The sequence below is a fragment of the Eupeodes corollae genome, chromosome 1, assembly GCF_945859685.1.
Source record: "Eupeodes corollae chromosome 1, idEupCoro1.1, whole genome shotgun sequence".
NCBI lineage: Eukaryota > Metazoa > Arthropoda > Insecta > Diptera > Syrphidae > Eupeodes > Eupeodes corollae.
In genome coordinates, this window is record NC_079147.1 from 123,211,693 (window position 1) to 123,223,678 (window position 11,986).

General features: G+C 33.1%; 1 protein-coding gene across 2 annotated transcripts in view; it reads left to right on the top strand.

The window, feature by feature from the left end:
* LOC129943334 (DNA polymerase epsilon catalytic subunit 1) overlaps positions 1-11,602 on the top strand; it is a 42,537-nt gene extending 30,935 nt beyond the window's left edge. Inside the window, exons 2-4 of one of the 2 annotated variants that reach the window (XM_056052684.1) lie at positions 5,046-11,098; positions 11,160-11,220; positions 11,275-11,602. In XM_056052684.1, coding sequence (XP_055908659.1) covers positions 5,046-11,098; positions 11,160-11,220; positions 11,275-11,454 — 6,294 coding nt within the window. In that variant the 3' untranslated portion in view covers positions 11,455-11,602. Of the gene's footprint in view, positions 1-5,045; positions 11,099-11,159 lie in introns of both variants that reach the window. The other variant, XM_056052683.1, reaches the window with a different exon arrangement.
* The last annotated feature ends 384 nt before the right edge of the window (positions 11,603-11,986 follow it).

Consider the following 11,986-nt stretch of genomic DNA (forward strand, 5'->3'; position numbering starts at 1 on the left):
TTCGACCAAGCTCAGTTTAAGTTCCCTAAAAGGAATCTCAAACTAAGTAACCTGCGGAGCTCCAGCCGCATAAGCCGCAATCATATACATCCGCTTCCCTTGAGTGAGAGAGATGCATACAACGAAAACTTCTAGCTTCTTGAGCTTTCGCACTTCGTTGTTGTATACGACTTAATAATAATTCCTTTTCGTATAAAAAGAGCGACACCGCCCCCTTGTGCGACTCTACACAAGTGTCGCTTTTACCAATCTTCATACGATATTTTAATTTTTATGAGTCAATTTGTGTTTGTGGTTTACCTTAGTTTCCCTAGTTATAAACACATAGGGAGTGTAGTCTTTCAACAATTGGAACATATTGGCTTTTCGTTCAATCCTAATCTATGAATTTACATTCACAGCTAGGACTTTTAAGCGCATCTCCGGCAGCGCGCCCATTATAGTCTAAACTGCGCCAGGCCAGGCAACAAAGAGTAGAGATAATCTACCCTTTTGCTTTGCTCCTTTATCTGACTTTGCAGTCCTGTTAGTTGACCTTGAATGCTCAACAACAAGGCTATGATGTCAGGCTGAATCTCTGGTACCTTAGGCACGGGAGCCTTTGGGACAACCGGTGGTGGAGCCTGTTTCGTGCTTACATTCCCTGACACCATTTGGGCGTAAAAGAATTTGGGATCCACGAATTTTTGTGTTAGAGCCTTTCGAACTGTTCGACTTCCTTCGGCTTTTTGACTGGGCTGTTTTTGCTTCATTTGTTGGACCTTAGGGCAACCCCTATAGTTATACGGGTGCCCTTGGTTGCCACAAAGGACACACTTGAGCAGCACTTCTCCAGCTTGCATTCGCCTTGTTTCTGAGCACCTGACACAGCGCAACTGCATATTGCAGTTGGCTTTGGCATTGCAAAACCTCTGACACTTCGGACATTGAGAATGTCGTTGTGCCTTTTTATTGTGTCACAGTGTACAGCTTAATTGTCGAGAGATTCGATTTTCTTCACACTCTCAAAACTGCTTTTGGGCGATAATGTTACGAGGAACATAGGTAGCCTATAACCCCCTCGTCTGGACTTTACCGTAGTGAAAGGCTTGACCCCGATAAAATCGAGATCGTCAGTGGCTTGTTGGGACGCCACCTCCACTAGGCTGCCGATTACTTATTTAAAACAGTGGCACAATGCCAACTTAGTTAATTCTTAAACACTTTTAAATTTAAATTGCAAATTATAAAAAAAGATGTACAATTCTTCACTCGCTGGAAGTCAAATAACGACTGACTGCATACACCACCTCCACTGGGCTACCGATGAGTTAAATAAAATTGTGGCAACTTGCCAATTAGATTTAACTAACAAAGTTGGATTTGTGTTATTTTTAATTTAAAATTAACTATCACTCACTTGCAAACACTTGCTATCTCTCTGGAAGTCAAAGAACGACTGCAGTCCAACGCACTAACCATCTTGCCACGGGTACTACTAAATAGAATTTAAATTGGCATCCGAAAATACCGGCTGCCCGATATATTCATCCTAGTTCCCGGAAAAATTGTCAGCACCAGAAAAATCCAGTCTATACAAATTATCGGTTACCAGGGGTGGAATCGGCTAAGGTGATTTTTGATTGTCACTTTGTGATCATAAAAAGTGATCAAACTAATTTTTGAGTCTGTGTAAGGTGATCATCAAATTTTGTTTAGAATTTGGTATCACTTTAAAAGAAACTCACTGACGTTTGTTACAATTCCAGTGGTTGTATTCAAAAACCGATTTCAAGCTATCCGGATAAGTTTGTGTTGTTGTAATATTATATATATATTTTCTATTGAAATACATATTCTCATTTTCCGAAGGGTGGAGAATAATAACATAACTCCCATCAATGCAGCCGATTACCAGGAAACAAATAATAAAATAAAAAACAAGTAATAAAATTAGTTTATTTTTACTAAGAAACAAAATCCTACCTCCAGGAATTTGATATTTTTCGTAGAAGAACATTTTTGTTGCTTCTGAAGCCGATTGATTAAATTTGATTGTAAGTATGCAGAATTTCCTCTATATTTGTTTTAAGGTCAAAGAAATAACCTCACAAACATTACTTTGGCCCATTGGAGCTGACCAGTCAGAGCCAACTTGCCTTTGGTAGCCTCCACCTCTAAGAAAATTTAAAGTCACGGCTAATCGAAGAATAGGGGGAATGTGTGTTGACCGCATTCCAGCTGACAAATCCAGAAGCGGTAGGATATGTAAAAATGTTTCCTTATTCAATCGAAAGTTTTTTAAGAATATTAATTATAAATAAAAAAAAAACAAGTTATAATAAATAGGTATTTATGTATATGTGAACAAATATATAGCACATATGCGTACTTACTTTGGACTTGGAAGACCAAGAATGTTTATTTTGTTGCGGAGGTTAGTCCTCGATAGCCGGACATTTCTATTATGATTAATATTTTCATTTCCAGAAGGTAAAATCAAAGGCACAACACATTTATATTGTCTTGAAATTTCAGCAACTAAAAATAAAAATCAATTTCCAATGAAAGTGACAACTAAAGAGCTGTCACCAGATAAAGTCACCAAATCGTGATTGTCACCGGTGACTATCACCTTACACAGACCGAATTTGTTGATTGTGACTGTCACCTATCACAAATCACCTTACCCGATTCCACCCCAGGTGACCAAAGAATAAAGCAGGCAGCCGAATAACAGTTTGAGCAGTGCAGGTACTTCGCTCCATAACCAGCATTAGTACAGCCTTTGTAGGGATTTAGAGGGTCACATAAGTGCTGAGTTTGGCTTCGCAAATTTATGCAGCCGCCGTAGTACCGTAGTATGAAAAACACAAAATATTAGATAGTTAGATTTGCTGCTGTGGTTGATCTAGTTTTAAGTAATTTATAGATAGAATAAGTTTATAAGTACAAATAAAAAAGGATATCGATATTATTTTTTTTTCAAATTTTTCTAATAAATACAAAAATAAATTACAGTAAAATAGATCTTAGGGCCGAAAGGCATTAGAATTTAGTATTATTGTTTAACTTAGAGTGTCCGTATGGGACCATTAAGTAAGTTGTAAGTTATAGTTATTTAGGCTAGTTTTATGAATTTTTGTCTAGCTTTAAGATAGGTTTAACATTGAATTAATAACAATGAATTACAAAAAAAAAAGCCGCCGCTCAATTCAAGGGTTCATAGCAGAAATCCAGGGTTCGAGTCCCGACCAAAATCAAAAGTTTTTTTCCTTTTTATTTAAATATTTTTTATATAACGTAAATTTTTCTTACCATAAATTCAAATCTTGTACGCCTCTAAATTGGTATTTCGGAGTACGAAAAATTAACGTTTTAATTCAAAGTATCACCACACGAACCGATTCATAAGTTAAAATTAATTTGCGGAAGTGAATTATATATGTATGTATGTATTAACCCTAAATATCTTACGAACCAAAAACGCTAGAGATTTAAATTAAATTTTATATAATGTATTGTAATGTGATATCAAAGAAGTATAATTTTTGAAATAAATCCATTTAACGCTTTTTTTTAAAAATCAAAAAAAAAACTGGAAAAAAATTTGTCACCTCCAAAATTTTACGACTAAAATATGATTTCATCTCCGAATCGAATTGACAGTTTTTTTTATAAAATATAAAAATCAAAAAAAAAATTACTAAAAGTTGGTAAAAATTGAATATCGATTCAAATATCTTTTCAAAAACTTGAAATTTAGGCTTCAAACTTATTTTATCTTATAAGAAATATTTTTTTCAACATTCTGAAAAATATTGAGAAAAATCGAATTGACAGTTTTTTTTACAAAAATTTAAAACCTGAAAAGAATTTAACAAAAGTTGATCAAATTGATTTTCGACTCAAATATCTTTTCAAAAATTTGAAATATTGGCTTCAAACTAATTTTATCTTATAATAAATATTGTTTTGAACATTCGATTAAATTTTGAAAAAAATCGAATCGACAGTTTTTTAACAAAAAATAAAACTCTAAAAAAAACAATACTAAATCTTGATAAAAATTTACTTTCGACTCAAATAGTTTTTCAAAAATTAAAAATATTGGTTTCAAACTTATTTTATTTCACAGAAAATATTGTTTTCGATATTCAGTAATTTTTATATAAAATCCAACAGTCCATTTTTTCATAAAAAAGAAAATCTTGAAAAAATAGTAAGCAAATTTGGTAAAAATTGATACGAGCACATATGGACAAACTTTTAAGCAAGACAAATCGACAGACGGTATGGGAAGTTATCAGTGTGGGTCGCATCCCAGCCTCTTTTTTAACATTGTATTTGAAAGAATAGTTCAGAGCTCATGTAAACCAATGCTCCCGCCCGGAGTCATTAAAAATTGGTTTTAACAATCAAACGAATCACAATTGTTTTTCTATAATTATAGCATTAATTTTTAGCATATTTTAGCAAACCAGATTTTGGTTATTGTCACGTATATAATATTTTTGTCTGTATAAAAATTGTAATAACATCAACCAGATTGGCCATATTGCAACCGGCGTTAGACACGCTTCCAGCCTCATGGATGTCCGAATCTTTCAAGGAGCTAACATCGATTTGGAGCCACTTGCCCCAGCAGGCTCTGACCGTTAAATTTATCCTTATCGACATTGTTTTTTTTGCCTTATCAAAATCTGGTCTTATAAGTTCTTTTCCGATATTAATTTAATTTTAATGGAAGATTATTTTACTTTCAATATACGCTTTTCATTTATTTTTGTTTAAGAAAGGTGTATCCTTAGTTAGCCTTAATAGTGGCAAAGTACTTGCACACTATTGTTTTTCTGTCTATCTTTACCAAGATATATAGGAAAACAGTATGAAAGAAAATTTTGTGTTGAAGTAAATTAAACAATTTTTGAGTAGGTCATTCATTTTCTTCCAATACTTAAAATCCAAATTTTTTTTAGGCAAATTTGAAAATTCCAAAACAAGCACTTGAATGATTAACTCTTCCTAAATAACTTGATTTCTTATTGAAATGTTTTTTTTTTTAGATCGAATTATTAGACGCTAAACAACGGCTATTGTCAGCCTTGGATTTGTTTTTCATCGAGATGGACGGAAAAAGATACAAATACACGATTTCTTACTCTCCATACTTTTTGATATGCGTAGAAGAAAAACACTGCAGCGAATTAGCTCAATTTTTAAGGTCTAAATTTGGAGACGAAATTGTAAAATTTGAACAACTCTATAAAGAAGACTTAGATTTGCCAAACCATCTTACAGGAATCAAGCAGCTTTATTTAAAATTATCATTTTATAATCAAAATGGGTTGATGAAAGTTCGAAAGTTTTTAATAAACGCCCTTAAAAAGAACATTGAGCGTTTGAAAAAAAAAAATATATTTGCTCAAACATTGTCTGAAAATTATACGACTAATAAACCTACTTCTAAAGAAAACAAAAACATAATGCAATCCGAACCCATGGATTTTATTTCGGATATACGAGAATATGACATTCCCTATCATGTTCGAGTATCAATAGATTTAAAAATATTTTGTGGACTATGGTATGATATAGCAATTGAACATAGAAATAAAACGTTATCGCCTATAATTAAATCTCGACCTGATATTTTAGAACGTCCAGAACCAGTTGTCTTTGCTTTTGACATTGAAACTACAAAATTACCATTAAAATTTCCTGACGCTCAAACAGATCAAATAATAATGATATCATATATGATTGATACCCAAGGATATTTAATAACTAACCGTGAAATAATATCAACTGATGTTAAAGATTTTGAATACACACCTAAACCTGAATTTGAAGGAAATTTTGTGGTTTTTAATGAACCAAATGAACTTCAAGCCATTAAAAAATTTTTTGATCATATTATGGAAGTTCGTCCGCATATTTTTGTTACTTTTAATGGTGACTTTTTTGACTGGTCATTTATTGAAATAAGAGCTTCTTTGCTTGGAATTAATATGAGTAATGAAATTGGTTTTTCCAAAACACGCGATGGTGTCTACTTATGTAGATCAGCCATCCATATGGATTGTCTTTGTTGGGTTAAAAGAGATTCATATCTTCCTGTAGGCTCTCAGGGACTTAAAGCAGTAGCAAAAGCTAAACTTCGTTATGATCCAATTGAATTAGATCCCGAAGAAATGTGCAAAATGGCTGTTTTAAAGCCTCAACTTTTATCCAACTATTCAGTTTCGGATGCTGTTGCAACTTATTATCTTTATATGAAGTATGTACATCCATTTATTTTTGCATTGGCAACGATTATTCCAATGGAGCCGGACGAAATACTACGCAAAGGATCAGGAACACTTTGCGAAACACTATTGATGGTAGAAGCATATCATGCAAATATTATATTTCCCAACAAGCAAAAGGAAGAACAAAATAAGTTTTCTAGCGATGGATATCTTATAGACTCAGAGACATACGTGGGAGGTCATGTCGAGGCTCTGGAATGTGGAGTATACCGAGCAGATATACCATGTCGTTTTCGCTTGGACCGAAATATGATAAATGAGCTAATAGACAACATAAGCAACGTTCTTAAGCACGCAATTGTTAATGAAGAGAGTGTTCCACTTAAGGAAGTCTTAAATTTCTCAGAAGTGTCAACTGAAATAAAACAAGCTCTAAAAGGTTTATATGATATTCCTAATCGATTAGAGCAACCAGTTATCTATCATCTTGATGTTGGAGCAATGTACCCTAATATAATTTTAACAAATCGGTTGCAACCTCCCTCTGTTGTCAATGATGCTGATTGCGCTGCGTGTGACTTTAACACATCTGTTGCAAAATGTCAACGAACAATGAAATGGCATTGGAGAGGGGAAATGCTCCCAGCTTCTAAAAATGAGTTACAAAGAATAAAACACCAGCTAGAAATGGAAACGTTTCCTCCCTTGCATGCTGGAGGAAGTTCCAGATCATTTCATGAATTATCAGAAGACGATCAAATTGCATATGAAAAAAAGCGTTTGTCAGACTTTTGTCGCAAAGTTTATAAAAAGACAAAGATTGTTAAACTAGAGGAACGAAACTCCACAATATGTCAAAAAGAAAACAGCTTTTATGTCGATACAGTTAGAGCTTTTCGCGACAGGCGCTACGATTATAAAGCATTAACAAAAATTGCAAAAGCATCTGTCATAGAATCTATAAAAAAGGGAGATGCGGCAGAAATAAAATCAGCTAAGGGTAAAGAAGTACTTTACGATTCATTACAACTCGCACACAAATGCATCTTGAATTCTTTTTATGGTTATGTAATGCGAAAAGGGGCTCGATGGCATTCAATGCCAATGGCAGGTATTGTATGTTTAACAGGATCAAATATTATTCAAAAAGCCCGTAATATAATTGAACGGATAGGACGTCCGCTTGAATTAGATACCGATGGTATCTGGTGTATTCTACCTGCATCGTTTCCTCAGGTATTTACTATTCGATCAAGTCATAAAGGAAAGAATTCGTTCAACGTTTCATATCCTAATGCAGTGTTGAATAGTATGGTACAAAATTATTTCACAAATGACCAATACCACCAACTTATCAAATTAGACCCAATTACAAGCACACCTGAGTTTATAATACGTTCGGAAAATTCTATATTTTTTGAAGTTGATGGGCCTTATTTAGCAATGGTTCTTCCAGCAGCAAAAGAAGAAGGTAAAAAGTTAAAAAAACGTTACGCTGTTTTTAACTTTGATGGATCATTAGCAGAGCTAAAGGGATTTGAAGTTAAAAGGCGTGGAGAACTACAGCTAATTAAAAATTTTCAAAGTTCTGTATTTGAATCTTTTTTATCCGGCACTACTCTACAAGAATGTTATGACAACGTAGCTAAAATAGCCAATTATTGGCTGGATGTTTTATATAGCCAAGGCCAAAATCTTCCAGATTCTGAATTATTCGATCTTGTATCAGAAAACCGATCAATGTCAAAAAAGTTGGAAGATTACGGGGCTCAGAAAAGTACATCCATTTCAACAGCTAAAAGACTTGCTGAGTTCTTAGGAGATCAAATGATAAAAGATGCTGGATTGGCTTGTAAATATGTTATATCTAAAAAACCGGAAGGGTTTCCTGTTACTGAACGAGCAATACCTCTTGCTATATTTCAATGTGAGAAAAGCATTAGAAGTAGTTACTTACGTCGTTGGCTTCGTGATAACTCTATGGGCGATGCTGACATTAGAGAAGTTCTTGATTGGGAATACTATATCGAACGTTTAAGTGGAGCTGTTCAAAAAATTATAACTATTCCGGCTGCGATTCAGGGCTTGCGTAATCCCGTGCCTAGAGTATTGCATCCTGATTGGTTGAATAAAAAAATTATGTCTACTACTGATAATCTGAAACAGAGACAAATTAATGATATGTTTTCCAGTTCGATGACATCTAAAAGCCGTGAAAATATGGACAAACTTACTACTAAAATATATCATGATGAAATCAAAAATAATGGAAATGTAAATATACATAAATCAAGTACAAATAAACGTAATTTTTCAAGGACTGACTGGAATGTTAATACGAATTGGAGAGAAGTTATTGGGTCCCCTCCTTTAATTGGTGGCACGAGATCTGAAATTATAAACTGGATATTGTTTCAAAAAGAAAAATGGTCTTACCAAATAAAAGAGAAAAATGAAATATCTCAAAAATCAAAAAAAATTAAGTATAGTAGCAGCAAGGAACGAAAAAAAATATCATACGTATCTGAATTTCTAACAAGAAAAAAAACGAATATTCTAAAAGGCTTATGGCACATAATTCATTTATTTGCTGAAGACGATTATGGTAGTTTTATAGCTTGGACAATAATTGAAGATGAACTCTACAAAATCAAACTCCAAATACCACGAATATTATACATTAATCAAAGGTCAGAAAGTGGCAGTGATGTGTCATTCAACAGGAAAAAAGTAAATGCCTTATTGCCAAGATCTGTGCCAGCCCACTTTATTTACCGTTACATACTTAAGGAGAAAGCTTTTAAAACTAATAGTGTGAATACTATAGCAAATGTACCCATAACAGATATTGAAGGTGTTTATGAAACTAATATATCCTTAGAATCAAGATTTCTAATAGAAATGGGGTGCTTATGCAGTATACGTAAAGATATCTGCAATCCACACAACACCTCACTTGATTGTGATACGTATAACTTTGAACATCTTGAAGCAAAGACCGGTGTTCATATTTATTTAGAAAAATCATGGAAACAAATTAAAAAAAACTTTCTTTATCAATACAGTTCTTATGGTAAACGGCAAATTTGGGGACTTTTTATGCCAGCGTGTAACAAAACTGTCATTGTGGTATTAGACAAAGTACGATCAAATCAAATGCCAAATATTAATCAACTCTACTCATCAGAACGTGTTAACTATTTTAAAAAAATTGATGGAGCTGAAAATGTAATGGAAAGTGTGCCAGAAGAAATAAATTTTGATGTGTTCATGGAAGTTGATTTAGCGCAAGTTTACCGCCACATACAGAGATCTTTAAGCAAATACAAAGAAGACAAAAGAGGACCAACTTTACTTTGCACACAAACATCTTTAGATATAAAACAATTAAAAGCATTTATACCTATGTTATCAGAGTTCCCTAATATTAAAATTCATATTTGCGATGATGCATCCACATTACACGGCCTTGATTGGCAAAAACAATCTTCTCGTACGATGATACGACATTTTCTTAACTTTAACAACGTTGTTAATTTGATGTTAGACCAAAGTCGATATTTAAACATTCCTATTGGTAACATACCAGAAGATCCTGTTCTTACAGGTACAGATATATTTTATGCACGTCTTTTGAAGCAAAATAATTTTGTTTTGTGGTGGTCAGCAACAAATCGCCCTGATCTGGGGGGGAAAGAAAACGAAGATTATAAATTACTTGCCGAAGTCAATAAGAACGGACTTTTTACTCAAAATATTTCCGGTTTTTACAACGGTATTTGTGTAGCTTTATCAATACAAAATTTAGCCTTGACTGCTTTGCTTCAAGCTAATAAAATTCTTGAAATGGAAAGCGGAAGATCAATGATAGCTTTCGGCGTTAACATACAAGCTACTCTTGAAGATGTTTTGTTCAATAGAACAAAGGATTTGCAAATTATGTCAGAGTTTACCTCATGTGGCCCAGCAATTCGGATATTAAAAACAATGGCCAACGGATGGTTACGAGAGGTTTCGCTAAATCACAATGCTTTGTCAGATTATCACATAACTCATTTTTATAGATGGATGAGATCCAGCACTGCTTGCATGTTTGATGCAGCAATTTGTAAAATTTTAAAGTATTTAATGGATAAGATGTATGTGGGCATTCTCACCGAATTGAAAAGGTTAGGAGTACAAATTGTTTTTGCAGACTTGAATCGTATTATTATTAATTCAAAGAAGAAAACTATTACTGATGCATTAAGCTATGCAGAATTTATTGTTCAAAGCATACGGAGGATAGAATTATACCACGGTGTACAACTTTGTTTTGAACAAAGTTGGGAAAATTTGATTTGGTTAGATATTTCAAATTTCGCAGGCCTAAAATGCAATGGATTTTCAATGGAAAACAATGATTATGGTTTTATAGCTGATAAAACTTCTTTAAATATTAATTTTACTATGGGATCAGATATCTCAGAAAATAAGGAATTTAAAGAAAAATTTGAACAGTTTATGACTCTACTGTTAAAATCCTTGGATGAAACTAAATCTCTTACTAAATCAGCACAAGAAATTTCCCATGACATATTCGATCTTACAACACAAATATACCAAAAATACTCTAAAACCGATGCGAAATCTGTATCAAAATTTGTACAAGCAATTATAACGGTCATCAATTTAAGCGATTTCAATGAATTTCTTTTGATATTAAAAAGAAATTTAATTGAAATAATTGGTCTCAAAGAATTAAATAATGACATAAGACCGCTTAAAAGAGCAGAATGTATGCTCAATGGATTTATTTGTAAAGCATGTAATGAGTATAGGGACATTGATATAATTAGTGAAAAGCACAAAAATATGAAAAACGAAATGTAAGTCTAAAAGATTCCTAACACATTGATTTAAATTTAATATATTTTATTTTCTCTATAGATATACATGGTTATGTAACCGTTGCCTTGTCGCTTATGATAATCAGGATGCTGAGATTTTAGTAACTGAAAATATTACAAAGAAAATAATATCATATACATTGCAAGATTTACAGTGTTCTCAATGCAATGGCGTTAAAAGAGATAATTTATGCCGATCGTGCGAATGTGGTGGGAAGTACAAACCGCTTTTAAAACTGCAGAATTACATGGAAACGTGTAAAATAATATTAAATGTGGCTAAATTACATCAAATGAATGTACTTCATCATTTCCTTTTAACTGCACTAACATAGCTGCGAAAGCGTCAATATTTTATTTTTAGTCTTTTGTATACTTATAAAAAAGGGACCTTGTTGTATTTAAAATATATTGTATTGTAAGACTCTATCCACTAGGTTAAATAAAAGAGCATACAGTTAAAGCATTCATTATCATTAAGTACATACATTTTTTAACGAAACATGTTTTTCTCAATACAGAATATAGCCATAAATTCCCTGCATAGTAAATATGCATTTTGCAATGAAGCGTACTTTTAGTTTAAAAGCTTGAAAGTTTGAAGTTCAGTTTGTAATAAGAGTGGCAACATTTTCAAAACCGTCGATGAGAAATTCGAACTTAACTTAGAAAAAAGAGTATTTTTTGTTATACTTGAAAGGACATTTTTTCGTCGGTTCCACACAACACAAACAAAAAACAACAACGGGAGCTTGAATCGCCAGAGTCACGCGGCGAGTTTTAGTTTCTCCAGCGTCCCGTAACTTAATTCTTTCCCTTATAAAAGTTTAGCTGTTCCTAATCGGACCGTAATTTCCTGTCTACAAA